At 58.9% G+C, this 14493-nt stretch overlaps 3 protein-coding genes across 3 annotated transcripts; all 3 read left to right on the top strand.

Annotated features, from left to right (window-relative positions):
- Window positions 1-1760: 1760 nt before the first annotated feature.
- BJ171DRAFT_476229 (uncharacterized protein) lies at window positions 1761-5791 on the top strand (the record flags this gene model as incomplete). The annotated part of the gene is made up of 7 exons (XM_053108822.1): window positions 1761-2024; window positions 2213-2519; window positions 2927-3083; window positions 3352-4059; window positions 4243-4665; window positions 4944-5009; window positions 5212-5791. The coding sequence occupies 7 exons, from the start codon at window positions 1761-1763 to the stop codon at window positions 5789-5791; spliced, it is 2505 nt and encodes an 834-aa protein (XP_052965090.1).
- Window positions 5792-7548: 1757 nt separating this feature from the next.
- On the top strand, window positions 7549-8753 carry BJ171DRAFT_558997 (ORMDL family; the record flags this gene model as incomplete). Its single annotated transcript, XM_053113186.1, has 4 exons — window positions 7549-7609; window positions 7905-8017; window positions 8226-8374; window positions 8600-8753. The coding sequence occupies 4 exons, from the start codon at window positions 7549-7551 to the stop codon at window positions 8751-8753; spliced, it is 477 nt and encodes a 158-aa protein (XP_052965089.1).
- Window positions 8754-9446: 693 nt separating this feature from the next.
- On the top strand, window positions 9447-10868 carry BJ171DRAFT_511508 (NADH dehydrogenase, alpha subcomplex, subunit 6). The gene is made up of 2 exons (XM_053111595.1): window positions 9447-9649; window positions 10450-10868. The coding sequence occupies exons 1-2, from the start codon at window positions 9554-9556 to the stop codon at window positions 10705-10707; spliced, it is 354 nt and encodes a 117-aa protein (XP_052965088.1). The 5' UTR covers window positions 9447-9553; the 3' UTR covers window positions 10708-10868.
- Window positions 10869-14493: the final 3625 nt, after the last annotated feature.

Below are 14493 nucleotides of genomic sequence, written 5' to 3'. Positions count from 1 at the left end.
GGGACACATCGGCATGCTGAGCAGCGAGTACGGAGACCTGTAGATGCAAGCCGGGAGAGCGAGCCGAGAGCACCTTGTGGCAAGCAGGACCACGGGGACGGCAGCTGCCGTGACGAGCAGGGACAGGAACCAATCGGTGCCGCTGGGTGGTGAGAAATGGTGCAGGACTGGGTCGGTGCGGTGCGGGCTGCAACCACACGGCACTCGCGCCACTGGTCCATGAGACCGAGACGAGCCCACAGGTACATGGCCAAGCCGGCATGACTGGACAAGGCTGGGGCCACAAAGGCCGGGGCAGACCGGGATGCTGACCTCGGGTGCCGGCGACCCCGCCGCGACAGCGAGCGGGAGGGGGAGGCGGCGTGGGGGCCGGCCGCACCAGTCAGCAGCGGCGCACAGCGCTTGTGCGCCCACAGACAGCGGCCTGTGTCGCGCGGCCGAACCATAGCCGCGGGAGCAGGCGCAACAAGGCCTTGGGCGGCAAGGGCCACGGCCGAAAGGAGCCACGGTTTGTTTGCAGCAGGGCGATGTGCCGAGGAGGCAGCCGGGGTGGCAGCCGAGGAGGCAGCCGAGGGACGACGGTGCGTGATGCAGAGGAGCGAGCCGGTGTGGCGCCGGCGACAAGGGGCGGCAGGGGAGGGGGCGACTGTGGCGAGGGGCGGCCGCACAGGCACAGCAACGGCGAAGATGCGAGGGCCCGTGGGACGCGAGTGTTGAATGGCGAGTGTTGAATGGCGAGTGCTGAATGGCGAGTGTTGAATGGCAAGTGTTGAATGGCAAGTGTTGAATCGCATGAGGGCAATGCGGATGAGTCGTTGTGGCTGCTGGCCAGCGGTACAGTCCGGCACAGTCCAGCGCAGTCCCGCTCAGCAGCGACCAGCATCCACACACGCACACACGGCCCGCACTGATACGCGGCGCGCACAACAGCAACAGCAACAGCACCAGCACCCCACACACACAACAGCACTCCACACACAGACACGCCGCCGCGCACATCCGCACGCCGGCGCGCCGCGCGGCTGTGCGTCCCACGCACCCGCGCAAGGGGGAAAATAAGGCCCTGGCTCGCTCGCCCCTCGTCGCTCTGGCCAGTCTGCGGGAACCCCGTGCCCATCCCGTCGCCTTTGCCCACTGCCTTGCCCATTGGCCTTGCCCATTGGCCTTGCCCATTGCCTTGCCCATTGCCTTGCCCATTGCCTTGCTGGCCGCCTTGCCCAGCGGCCCTCTTTTGCTGCCCATCCGCCGTCCCCGACTTTTTGGCCGGTACAGGCATCCTCCACCCCTCCGTCGTCGTTGCTTGCCTGGGCCATCGCGCTCCCTCCCTCTGCTGTCCAGCGCAAGCGTCTGCCTCGGCCTCTCTTCTCTCGGCCGCCACCAGCGCTTCCACACACTCTCTCTCCATCTCATATCCAGTTCCCCTGGCTTCTTGGGCGCCAGCCAGTCTGATCCAGGTACGCCAGACAATCGCCATGCAGTCTCGCCGCAATCCCGAAGCCGCCGTCAAATCCATTCGGGCGCATTGCGGATTTGGAAGGGCATGCGTCCAATACAGCATGTCGCTGGCGTGCGATTCTGCTGCGGCATCGGATCTGGCCATCTTTCCACCCCCTCCCCACGGCTTTCCCTGGCTCGCCCTGGCTCCTGAATCCCAGAGCCATTGCCAGATCCCTCGCCCCCCCTTCCATTCGTTGCCATGATATCTCTGGATTGGTTTCACTGATTTGACCTCATCCGCCCCTCTCCTTTCCTCCCAAAGGATGTTCAAGGCCCTCAAGTCTATCGCCGGAGGCTCGGTCTCCATGCAGATCGAGCTCACGGATGCCTTTGATACTGCCAAGGACGGCAACCCCTCGATCGCCGTTCCCCTCGATGCGGACCACATCTCTGGAGTCGTCCATCTCAACAACTCGACGGCCAAGATCGTCATCATCACCAAGCTGCTTATTGCTCTCTCCGTCGGTCAGGGATATCTCAATGCCGCCGCTGCCGGCATGATCCAGGGCGACAAAACCTCAAAGGCGGTATGTACACACCACCCCGTCGTTGACCCTTCAAGCGGGCCATCCTCACTCCATCACCAACGAGCCTTCAGCACCAGTCACTCGCCCACGTATCGTTGGCTCCTCCACTGGCGCTGCCTTGGCAACGATAATTTCGCCCGCCGCCGCTAACCCGCCTCCCTCCCGACTGGCTCTCATCACGCACGTAGCTGCCCACCGGCTCGTTCCATCGCCGTCCCATACACAAAGTCGAGCACATCCTCGTTCCGGACGTCAAGCAGGTCCCGCCCGGCGTGTCCTCGTTCCCGTTCATCCTCCCCATCAATCCCGCTGTGCCACCCAGCTTCAAGGGCGTCGAATCCGACAACTCCTCCGAAATCTGCTACCGGCTTGTTGGCGCCATGTGGAAAACGAGTCTCGAGCCCAGCCTCACCAAGGAGCTTATCCTGAACGTTCGTCGCTCGGTGCCGTGGAGCAAGCCCGAGGACCGGTACTTCCACGGTACCAATCGAGACAGTAAGTTGCTTGGACGACGTCTGCGATGGGATCTTGCGGTGATGCCGGTCCTCACGGCGCAGCTTGTTCTGCGTCCCCGATTCCGCCACCGGCGGCCACCCCTTCGCGGCCGGGGAAGACCACAGTGTTATCTAGACCCCGCATGATCTTTCACATGTCAACCTGCCCTTGGGTGGTTTCCTCTGATGGCTTCCTCCGATGGCTTCCTCCGATGATTTTCTCGGCGCTCGTCATTGTCTGTCGGCTGTTTGTTTGCCCGTTTGCTCGTTTGCCCGTTTGCTCGATGCTATCCGCGCTTTCTCCCCTCATTGGCATGGACTGCGTGCGTCTCTTGCACTGGATATTATGTGCACACTGTGGCTCGATCGTCTGCTCGCCCTGACGCACCTTCCTGCGGTCTCCACCAGGCAAAGAGCTGCCGTATACGTACTACGTTGGCATCCCCGACCCCGTTTATAGCTCGGCAGAGTTCTTCAACGTCACCCTGTCCTTCGACAGCACTCCTGGCCTCAACATCAACATCATGAATGCCGAGCTCGCGTTCATTGAAACCTACTCGCAGGGGTGAGTCAATGTGTCCCCAGCCGTATCCGCGTGCGCATCGGGTCGTTCGCTGGATCTATTTTTCCTCTCTCGGGCGAGGGCCGTCTGGCGGCATGGACCCGAAATCGATGTGTCTGGTGGTTGTCGCGGCCCAGTATCGCTTGTGTCCCACTTCCTTCAGACAGCGCTGGAATGTATGTGCTCTTGTTGGTCATATCGTCTGACTTTGGATGATCGCCCCGCGGATATCGCTCTGCCACTTTCCTGGTGTCTCTGCTATCGGATGCAGAAACCGAACCGACAGCAAGTTTAAGGTCACCGAAAAGAAGATTACTTCTCGCCCCATCAAGGCCCAGGAAATCGATGCCGAATCGCGAAAAGCCATCCGGCCTCACACCGAGAACTTCCTGGGCCCCGTCTTGTTCACCGTCTTCCTCAACGTTGGCGAGACCCTGCACCACGACTTTAGTTCCCCCGAGGCCAACGGTCTGGTCATCCAGCATCATGTCCAGATCTCGGTTGGCTCCAAGTTTTCGGTCGCCATTCCTGTGCGGATCCTGGTGGCCCAGGTTGGCTCAACGCGGACGGCAAGCATCGACGCCAGCAACATCCGAAGCATCGTCACCCCGGGCTCGGCATCGACTGTGCCCGGCGTCCCTCGTGCCAGCATGGACTCCCAGCGCGCTCCTCGATCCAGCGTCGACGTCCAGCGAAACACCGTGTCATCACTGCCTGGCGTTTCCTCCCCCGGTCCTGCTTATAGGACGGCGTATCAGTCCTCGCCGGCGCTGTCTCCCTATCAGGGCTATGGCGGAGCCACTGGCGCTGGCTATGTCACCGGCGCGGCGCAACAAGCACCGTCTATCCGATCCATCTCTGTGGCTGACAAGGACAGAGGCGCCAATGGCCAGACGATGGACTGGGAGGTCATCCGAGTCTACCAGCCGATCGAAGTCGATGAGCTTCCTCTCGCCCCCGGAGACTTTGTGACGATCGAGTGAGTGACGACGAAGCGCGGGATGGATGCCTCGGCTCGATGGGAACTTGTGCCAGACCGGCCATATCCGCGCGCCGCTTGTCACTCTGCTTTACGTCTGCTGCAGGAGCGTCTCTCAGTGCTCCGAGTGTCATGGCTGGATGAATGCACGCTCACCAACGTCCTTCCCTCTCGGTATTCCAGACAACCGTTCGAGGATCACTGGGCCTTGGGCACACATCTGGGCTCGGGACGCCAGGGCTTCTTCCCTCTCTGCATCCTCTCTGGATTTGACGGCAGCGTCCAGAACCGTACGTCGAGCCGAATCGCCACTGCCCAAAGCACGGCACTTGCCTATGCCCAGCTCCAACAAAAGCTCCCTCAGCAGCAGCAACAGCCGCAGCCACAACAGCCCTTTGTGCAAAACTACCAAGACGACCTGGCTCTGTCGATGCAGCATGTGCAGATCGCCAATGCGCCACCCTCGATGCCCCCGCCGTCCGTGATCTCGACTTCGACTGGCCATGTGGATTTTGGAAACCTCCCTCGGTACACCGTTGTCAAGCCCTACAACCCGCAGCTGCCTGACGAGCTCACGATGATCGTCGGAAACACCGTCGTTGTTGCGTAAGTCATTGCAGAGTGTGCCCACGGACACAGCGTCTCTCGGTACCGATGTGCGTACCAGGCCACGCCTTGGGGGTTCATTGGCCCGTTGTGCATCGATGCTGATACTTTATATCTTGACTCGCCCATGCACGCTCTCTCCGTCGATTCGAATCAAATCAAATCAAATCAAATCAAATCAAATCAAATCAAATCAAATCAAATCGAATGCCCACACAACTCGCCCGCTCAATCCTACCGCAATTCTTTTCCCCGACCCTCTCGCATGCCATTTATAGTCACAACTTTGGTGACGGCTGGGCCAAGGGAACCAATATGTCGATTGGACAGTCTGGAGTTTTTCCGTGAGTACAGCCTCTCTGGCGCTGGAGGTCCTGTCGCCGCTCGCACAATGGGGCGCATTTGTTTGGTTCACTCGTGTTCATGCAGCTCAGCAGCAGTTTGTTTGGCGGAATGGCCAAATAGCTAGGGCATGCCTATTGAGCAAGACAGGTGGAGAGGCTGGCCGACTCACTGACCAAACGGGATATCCTGCCTCCTCCACAGCCTGAACTGCCTCGGCCCCGAACAGCTTGTGCTCTCGTCGGGCTACCCAACATCGGAAGTGAGCTACCAAAGCGGCGCCTCGCAGATCCCCATGGTCATGAATCCGTCCCAGGGTGCTGATCCTAACACCATCAAGGGCTACACCGACGACGTTTCGATCACCTCGCCCGTGCCTGCCAGCGATGGCAACTTCCGCAACAGCCAGGATGTGTCGGGCTCGGATCCCAATGCCCTTGGTGGCGAGCCCCAACGCGGCCGCCGAGGCTCCAAGAGCAACACCATCAACAGCACCCACTCCCGAGGCGACTCGAACCCGCAACCAAACCAGTCTCAGTCCCAGTCTCAGTCCAACCCTGCCTCGCCATCGCTGTCGCACGTCACGGCATCGACGGTTCCTGTCGCCAACAGCCTCGAGGAGCTTGACGAGCTGCTGGTCGAGGAGAAAATCAACGGCGCAGAGTACATTCGCCAACGAAGCAGGCTCGCTGCCCTGGCTGAGCTTGACGCCAAGCTGATGGCCGGCGAGATTGCTGGACCCGAGTACATTCAAAAGCGAAACGCCTTGATGAAGAAGAAATAGTGGCCACGTCTGTGCGTCAAGCTGCTCCCTCCGCCCGTCCTCCCCCATCGCCCTATCGGCCGGCTGCTTCCTCTGCTTCATCGTGGAGCCGGCTGGTCGGGTCTCTTCTTTGACCATCGCCTTTTCCTCGCTGTCCAAGTATCAATGACGTCATACCTCTTCTTGGTTTTTTACCGCACTTGCCTTGCCCCCGTCCCTCTTTCCCACTCTTTCGCCTTATTGCTGTCTTACGGCGACCTCGGGATCGTGGTTGCAAAGCCAGTCAATACAGTCCGTGCTCGTCGCTCGGTTCTGGTCTGTGCCCATGTGCGTGCGTTGCGCTCGATCCCGAACCGCTGCTGTTCTCGCCATTTCCCCCCCCCATCTTTAACTCACCAGTCCCCTTTGGCCCCTTCCCTCTCTCTTTGACAGAACCTCTTTATGTGTCAATCTATGAACGACCTCTTGCCTACGATATCTTGCCACTTGATTCTTCTTGCACATGTCTTTTGCCGTCCGTCCCTCCCCTCCCTTGCTGCTTCCAGCTGTCCTAGGCAGCCACGGATGAGCTCCCCCCCCTCCTCGGAGACTAGCCGGTCCCTTTGTTCTCAGGTCAATGCTTCCCTAGATCAAATACAGCGCGCCCATCTTGAAACAGGATTCGATCGGCTGTTGTGGTGGATTCGGCCGGAGTTTTGGACTGACCCCGTGGGACGGAGGCGATTTAGCCCGCCTGGTCGCCCCCCCCCCGACTGAGTGCGTGGTACGGTATGACCCATGCGTCTGAATCAGTCGATGCTCCCCATCGCCATCGTCTCAGCATGCTGCATACAGCGCATTCCGCTTGATCTCGGTCTTGTGCTCTCGCCGAGGCGACGGTGCACCTGTGACGCGCCCCTGACACAGGCCGCCCCAACGAGAGCCACGCCGAGAACGCGGTGCCCGTCGTGTTCTCGCCGACAGCGCATTGTGTCCGCACAGGATTGGTCTCGGCACCGCTCTCGCCGTCCTCTCCTCTCGGCCCAGCGGCCCCTTTTGGTTGGCTGCTTGGGGACAGCAAGGGCCGTCCACCTCCAGCGCCGTCTGCTCCAGCTCAAACCCACCCATCGCATCCCCATCGCCTTCCCGCCAGGCTCTCGCCAGCATTCCAAATCCCCTTTCCCCCCCCCACGTCTGCCCAGCCTGGTCTCGCTCGCAGTCAGATCCGCCCGGCTCCGATTTCTGCCCTCCCTTGCGCTGTCTCCTGCTGTCGCTTCCCTGCCGATTTCTTCCCTCCCCCGATTGACATCGGACACTCCGCAGCCTCCCTTCTCGCAGCGACCCAGTCCTAACTGGCATCGACGCAACACAGCCGTTCCCCTCACCCATCCCTCCGTCGCTGCTCTCTTCCTCGCTCTGACCCTCCCTGCAATCTCCTGAAATAGGCACCTGCAAAACTCGCTCTCCCTCCTCCACACCTTGGGCGCTCGTCGCACCCCTCTCCCCGACTCCGTTCGCTTCTTGGTCGGTGTGCACGTCAACGTCGGGCCCGCATTCGTCGATATATACAGTCTCTTCTCTCCTTTCCAGCCCCCCACTTTTTTTTTTGGATTCTTCTTTGAAGCCCACTCGGTAGCGTTCCATCTCTACATCTATTTATCGGCTCTTGTTGTTGCCATTTCTTCCCTTCACCTCTTCCGACCGTGCTCCTCACTGCGTTCCCGTGGCTTTGATATCGCTCCGCCACGATCTTTGATCCGTGAATTATCATCATCATCATCATCATCAACAACATTATCATGTCCATGGAAATACCTCCGAAGACTCTCCAGCACACATCGGGATGGATGAACCAGCGAGGTGGGTCACAGTCGCTGACCGGCTGGCTGGCTGGCTGGCTCGCTTGCTGGTTGTGTGTTGCCATTCCATCGCCTTTTGAAGCCGGAGCCAGACAGGCGCATCCGAAGCTGCTCGTGGTGAAGCTTGCAGCTGCTATGGAGCCACAAGATGCGGTCGATTCGAACGGGATGGTTGGGACGACGCCACGCCAGTTCTCGATGATGCCTGGTCTTCCCTCCCCTCTTTCCTCTCCTTCTGGCGTTGTTGCTAATCCCGTTGGGTATCGCGCTCCCTGTCCCTCGTTGCGCTTGTCCAGGATCCTGGGTCACCGGCGTCGTCATCATCGTCAGTCTGCGAATAGGACTGGCGACGATCCCGGGAATATCTGCCGAAGCCGCATGGACCCTGACGAATCTGATCTATAATACGGTAACCTTCCCTCCCCCGCCCTTCCTCTGCATTATCGCTTTCAGACAAGCGGATCAAAGTGCCGCTGCAAAAAAATCGGAGAGAGAGAGAGCGATATCGCGGCCCCTGTCCCACCTTCCTCCCATTTCTCAACACCATCTCGTCAATGTTGAGAACCACACCGGCTGCTCAACCAGCAAAACTTACACAGCGACCTTGAATCGTGTAGGCCTCATATTTTTTGTTTCACGGGATCATTGGAATGCCATTCGCCATCAACGAGGACGAGTACAACAATCTGACGCTCTGGGAACAAATGGACAGCGGCATCCAGTTCACCCCGACAAAAAAGTACCTGACAGCGGTGCCGATCGTGCTGTATGTATCTGTGGCTGCTCCCCATAAGGAGGGAAGGAAAGGAGGAAAGATAGGAGGGGCACCGGGAACCTTCATTCCACTCCGCTCTGGATTTTCCGACAGCGTGTTGGTCGTGCTGGAGCCGGCGCATCCCGGGCTTGGCCCTTCCTCGGTCTAACTCTTGGATCCCTTCCTCCGTGTCTCTCCTCGGCATGGGTTGTTTTCCTGCTGCCATCGGCCACACAGGTTTCTGCTAAGTACCCACTATACACATTACGACTTTCCGACCTTCATGATCAACCTGACGTCGCTGATGGTCGTATTAATTGCGAAACTGCCGCAAATGTACAAAGTCCGGCTGTTTGGCATCAACGAGGGCTTCCCTGTCCAAGACAAATAGAGCCACGGCCTTTCATGAGGGACTTGCAGCATGGAGTATTACGACACGATACGACGCGGAAGGACCCGATACGATACGGCTCGGTCGAACGCCGCCGGACACGACATGGCCCGATGCGATTCGAGATACACCCGCTCGGCCCGATGCGATTCGAAACTACAGATCGTCCTGTCCTTCTGCGCTCCCGCCACGGTGCCCGTCCTGGCCCCTCCCACTCGTCCACTCGTCCGCCCCCATCTCTCTCCCTCTCTCTTTCTCTCCCACTCCTTGACCTCTGTTGACCTCTGTTGACCTCTGTTGACTCGAAGCGGCACCCGCTCTGGGCGCGTCTATGTGCATGGAATGTGTATGCAAAAGCCCGGCAATTCCCTCTCCCCTCCACACCCCCCGCCCTTCTTCCACCGCTGTCAGACCAAAGAAGCAATAGCGACAAAACTATGCGCACGCATATGTCAATTTCCGTGCCGGCTACGTGACGGCGCCGGGCGGTGCGGGTGTTGTGTTGGGCTGGCTGCCAAGATGCGGCAGATCAGATCTGTGGCTGCACCGCCCCAAGCGCGTCTGTGGCAGTGTCGCCTGTCGGTGCTGCGCATGCACCGCTTGTGGGCATATGAACTTTTCATTCCACCGGCCCGCCGCGTTGCTGGCTTTTCGCCTTTTCGCATCTTTGGCTGGCCGCCTGGCACTGATCCAGCTGGCGAGACCATCGACCGTCGACCATCAACCACCAACCAACCGACTGACCGGCTGAACCTGCGCGCTCGGCTCACCGCACATCTCCGTCGTCCCTCCCAGTCAAGATGCCCAACGTCCCCTCAGTCGTGACCTCGTCCTCGGCCTCCCTGGTCCAGGCCCGAAAGAGAACCATTTCGCTCTACCGAGACTGGCTGCGTGCGGTAAGGCCTGCTCCTGCTCGGGCTGCTGGCACGATGCTTGTCTGCCACGCACGTAGATCACCGGGGCATTTCGAGGGACGTGCAAAAGAGAGAGATTCCATCGATCTCTGGATGTGACATGATCGATAGGTCTTCCCTGCGCTGACAGATTCGTTGTGCATTCACTCCCCCCCCTTTTTTGCGATTTCGCTCCATCCCCGACGCCGGATTCAATCAACGCTGGCTTCATGGAAATAACAACAATACCAACAACACAAAAACGCGCCGCATTACGATTCTTTTAAACCCCGAAACTGACTACCGGGTTGCTTGCGGATTTCGTGGATACCGGCATAATGTATTCCTGATGCGGCCGTCTGGATAAACTGGGATGACGGCCGACACCGCCAACCAACCAACTAAACTCCCTGCATGGGCGATGCAAACTCAACCTGGATTGTCACCGTGACGTGGCGGCCTCGCTCGGCTGGCTGGCTGGCTGGCTCTCGTTGCTTTTGGGGACTCGTACACGCTGTCGAATGCCGTTGCCGGTCGTTGTTGGTGCGCTCAAACGCTTATGTTGCGAACCGGACGAACTGCGACTCTCCGGATCTTGACCCTGGACGCTTGGATTTGGGCAACCGAAACCTCTCCTGCGAATGGCTGAAATGCCGGAACCCGAACGCCTTGATCTCCCGTTGGCTCGCGTGCCGATTCGATCGCTGCTGGGCTCTTGGCCGGACTGTCGACCCACACTTGTCACGCCTGCCACCGCTGCCCCCATCGCACTCTGCATCGATCTGTGCCGAACTTGGATCCAGGCCCCTGTTGTCGTCAAGACCTATCGCCTCGATATCCCCACGTCGCAGGTCCGCGAGCGCATCCGCCAGGAGTTTGTCAAGAACCGCCACATTGCCGACAAGAGTGTCATCGACGTCCTGCTGTTCAAGGGCCGCATCGAGTACGAAGAAACCCTCAACATGTGGAAGCAGTCGTCGCACGTCATGCGCTACTTCCAGGAACCCGAAGCGACAAAGAGCAACGCCTTTTTGGACAGATTTTTCGAGGGAAGAGCGTAATCCCTCCCTCCCTCCCCTTCCCTCCTCCTCTTCCTCCATGTAGGACCTTTTGCGACCTAACATTCCTGTGGGCTTGGCCCCTGGCACCCTCACTCCCGCATATTTCAGGGTACGACTGGGCAGCACCAAAACGACGCACATAAAACTATATATCAGCAGAACTCTCGCGTCCCTCATCCGTCGCCAGCCGACTGGCTTCATCCCTTTGCCCATCCGTTTGCCTGTCTGCTTGCTGCTGGCTGGCGTCTCGCCAGATGCCCATGTGCGCCGATGTCCCCTTGGCTGTGATAGATGCTCTCGTTGCTTGGGCGTTGCAGCAACCATGGGCAGCATCGCTCTTGACCCCAGTTCAGTTGCGAGGCCTGCAGCGCCTCCCTCTGCAAACCGAGTCAGTCGGGAGAAACAGGCTTTCTGGAATGAGACTGGGACAAAGCAGTCGACCTGACGTTGATTTTTGGGTTGTTTCTGAGCAGAAGCATCTCCCGGAGCATTCTTTTGATCACATCCTCGCACTGGCCATTCAGCCGCTTGTTGTCGGCGGCCGGGTTGTCTCAGCTTGGCCATTCAGCACTGTATGATCCGAATCAAACGACCTGGTGATGATGTCCATTGCCTCTGGCCATCGCTGAGAATGGCTTGCCTGCCCCCACTGCCTATGTCATCGCATGCTGCGGTCATTCAGATGGCAACTGCGATGCTCCTGAGTCTGGCCGACGCAAGACGCAGGCAGTGTCTCTGTCCGCCGCTTGCACGGGGAATACTGCAGGGACAATATGATTGGAAGGCATCCCATCGACCCTCATTCTGTCCACCGAGGCGATTGTGGGCTAAACACAGAGTCTCAGAAATCTCGACAGTCTAAAACAACCGGCCGATGGCTTCCATCCTCCGCCCGCCCCCGCTTTCTCCCTCCCATCCCACCCTTTAGTGCGGAATCAGAGCCGCCTTGTTCAGAGCCATCATCGCTTTCGCTTACTTTTTTTTTTGCCCCCAGTCTGACCGTTTGCACTGCGACGGTATTCAGACGAGCAACATCGGCAAGCCCATACGACGTCCTCTAGATACACCTTTGGTGAGTGAATACTTCCGACCCTCATTATCCCCTCCGAGCGCTATCAGTCAGCTCGTTCTGGCACTGCGAACCGGACCGGACCGGGCTCGTCCGTGAGAAACAGCTTCCAAATGCCGCAACCTGCCGACCCCTCGCCAGTCGTTGGCACCTGGCGGACAGCTCAGCGTCCTCTGGGCCTGCACAGCGGATTTCCCGCCGCAGCCAGGTGTTGCAGCTGTCTCTCTATTCCTCGGTTGGATTGGTCGGATGATTTTTGACCTTGGACTCAGTGTCGGATGCTCGGCGCTTCTCACTCAACTCTCTTTCGCGCTGACGGGGAGAGGAGCTGTTCATATGAGGATATGGCTGACTCATATATTTGTATCCTGGCAATGGTTTCGCTTGGATTTGTGGGCACGACTGGCATCTGGTGCACCATGTTCATCACAGTCTCAACCAGCGCAGCCTTCGCCTCAGCGTGTGAGACGACCAAGCCAACCACAGCCTCGATCCTGGGACCACCTGTAGCTGTTGCGCAGACATGGACCCGCAGGAGCAAGCACCGACCACTGAGCCCGAGTCGGCCGAGGTGCACCCGTCCGCGCCTCCCGATAGTGAGGTTCCATCCCCTCCTCCTGATGTCGTTGCCGCCACCGAAGGTATGGTCTCTGCGGAGGCCGACGAACCAGCGTCTTCAGTCGATCCGCCAAATACATATAGCCCAGATAGCGTCGCTGGCGAGGCGGATGACGCCACTGCCGATGCGAATACAAGCGACACATATAGAGCAGTTGAATCAAATCAAGCCGAGCATGAGACACAACAGCAACGACACCAGACGGGATCTCGAATAGCCTCTGAGAGTCATATTAGCCAATCCCCAGCAACAGAAGAGTCTCATGTCTCAGCCGCACCACAAAGCGGCGGTACTGTTGGATACTCTCAAGATGACCTGGGGCAAATGGCAGAGTCAGCCAATGGAAACATGGAGGATCAGCGACAAGAACAGCAGCAGGAACAAGTACAACAGCAGGAAGGACAGCAGGAACAACAAGAGCAACAGCAGGAGTTACAGCAGTCAGAGGAGTACAAATCACCCGAGCCTATCATGGGCTCTGGCAGCCAGGGCGATGGCGTCCCTGTAGAAGAGCATCGGCCATCGGAGACAAGGAGTCGAGAGGAGTCGCAGACGACCAAGAACGTGGATGGGCAGGCCTACAGCTACGACGACGAGTTTGAGAGCGAGGTTTCTATTGCGGATAAGAGTCAAGCATATGACGCCGTCATGGATGGCGGCCAGGTGCAGGAACCCAGGACAAACGTGGACAGCCGCGATGGCGAATTGATGACTGCGTGTAGGACACTTTCTGCTGCTGATGCACCGAGATGATCATCAGCCCGGATAGCATGTCCCACTTGGAAACAGCGGGATCCTGGGGTGTGGCAGTCGGCCGTGGAGTATCGTCAGCACCGTTTCGAATGCATGTGTCCATAGACTAACACACATGACCGAGCCACTGTACTTACTCGATGCCCTGTTCTTGTCCAGATATACCGACTCAGCCATCACCAGAAGTCGCTGCAGAGCACCTGGATGAAGGCGCCACGGAATCAGCACCTGGCGAGGCTGCAGTATCTACCGACGATGCCATACCTGCAGAGCAAGGAGACGCTCCCCCTCCAGAGACGGAACCCGGCAATGAGTTTGTGGGTACTGAAGCACAAGCAGCGGACGCAGTCGACCAAGAAACCACGCAAGAGATACCACAAGGTACAGACACTATAGAACCGGCTCTACAGCCGGAGCAGCTCGAGCGGGCTGCAGATACCGCCGTCGCGGCGGACTTGACAACGAGAGACTCGCAGGTCCTCGGCGCAGCCGCAGAGATCCCTCTTCCCGCCAGTCGTGGTGATAGCCTCAACTCGCTTGGTGGACTCATTAACGAGTCCACCAGCCATGATAACGAGGCACCAGCCGGGGCTGACATGATAGGCCCGGGCAGCAGCTATCTGGAATCTACCCAGACTGAGCAGTCTGCAGAGCATGAGCCCAGCAGCAATGTCGATGATGGGGAGGCTCAGTCAGCAGCTCCGGACGCTGAGCCTGCCAGCGAGACAGCAGCAGCATCTAGAGCGACCCAAGAGGATGAAGTGCCTCAGCAGGATGTGGCGCCACCAACCGATAATGATCTGGGCAATAACGAGAATTACGAAGGGTCCCAGGGCAATGACCAGAAGCCAGCAGAGCCGGAAGAGGCACTGCCGGTGGGTCAGCAACCTCCGCCCCAGCAGTCACAATCTCACCAGGAGCACCGGCGTGCGGAAAGCTCGCTGACACTCGAGGAGGCACGTCAGCAGCCCTTGCCCGAGAGCCGAGCCAGCAGTTTCAACCAGCTCGAGCATTCAGGCTCCCAGCCTGTTATCTCCGCGGGTGATGCGCACGGTGAAGGGGCACTCGTCGAGGCGGCGCCCACTGAAGCCTATGCCAGCTACTCAGCAGACCAAATTGACGATTTTGAGTCGGCCGGTTCCGACCTTCCTGCCAAAGTCGAAGCCGAAGCCGAGGCCGCCCCAGAGACAGCGGGCGTCGAAGCCGAGGCAGCACGAGTTTCGGTATCCTCTGTAGGGCTGAATCATGCATCCGAGATTCCCCTGCCTCAAAGCAGAGGCAACAGCCTCAACGCGCTCGATTCATCATATGAGGAGGGAGCTGGAGCCACCGACACTCGGGCTCC

This window comes from Polychytrium aggregatum, assembly GCF_025602895.1.
Source record: "Polychytrium aggregatum strain JEL109 chromosome Unknown BJ171scaffold_27, whole genome shotgun sequence".
NCBI classification, from domain to species: Eukaryota; Fungi; Chytridiomycota; class Chytridiomycetes; order Polychytriales; genus Polychytrium; species Polychytrium aggregatum.
The sequence above is the reverse complement of the archived record's forward strand: the minus strand, read 5'-3'. Positions and strand labels throughout refer to the sequence as shown.

Coding starts and splice junctions, on each gene's coding strand:
- BJ171DRAFT_511508 (XM_053111595.1), top strand. CDS start 9,554: ATGCCCAACGTCCCCTCAGTCGTGACCTCGTCCTCGGCCTCCCTGGTC. Junction 9,650..10,449: donor ACCGAGACTGGCTGCGTGCG/GTAAGGCCTGCT, acceptor ACTTGGATCCAG/GCCCCTGTTGTCGTCAAGAC.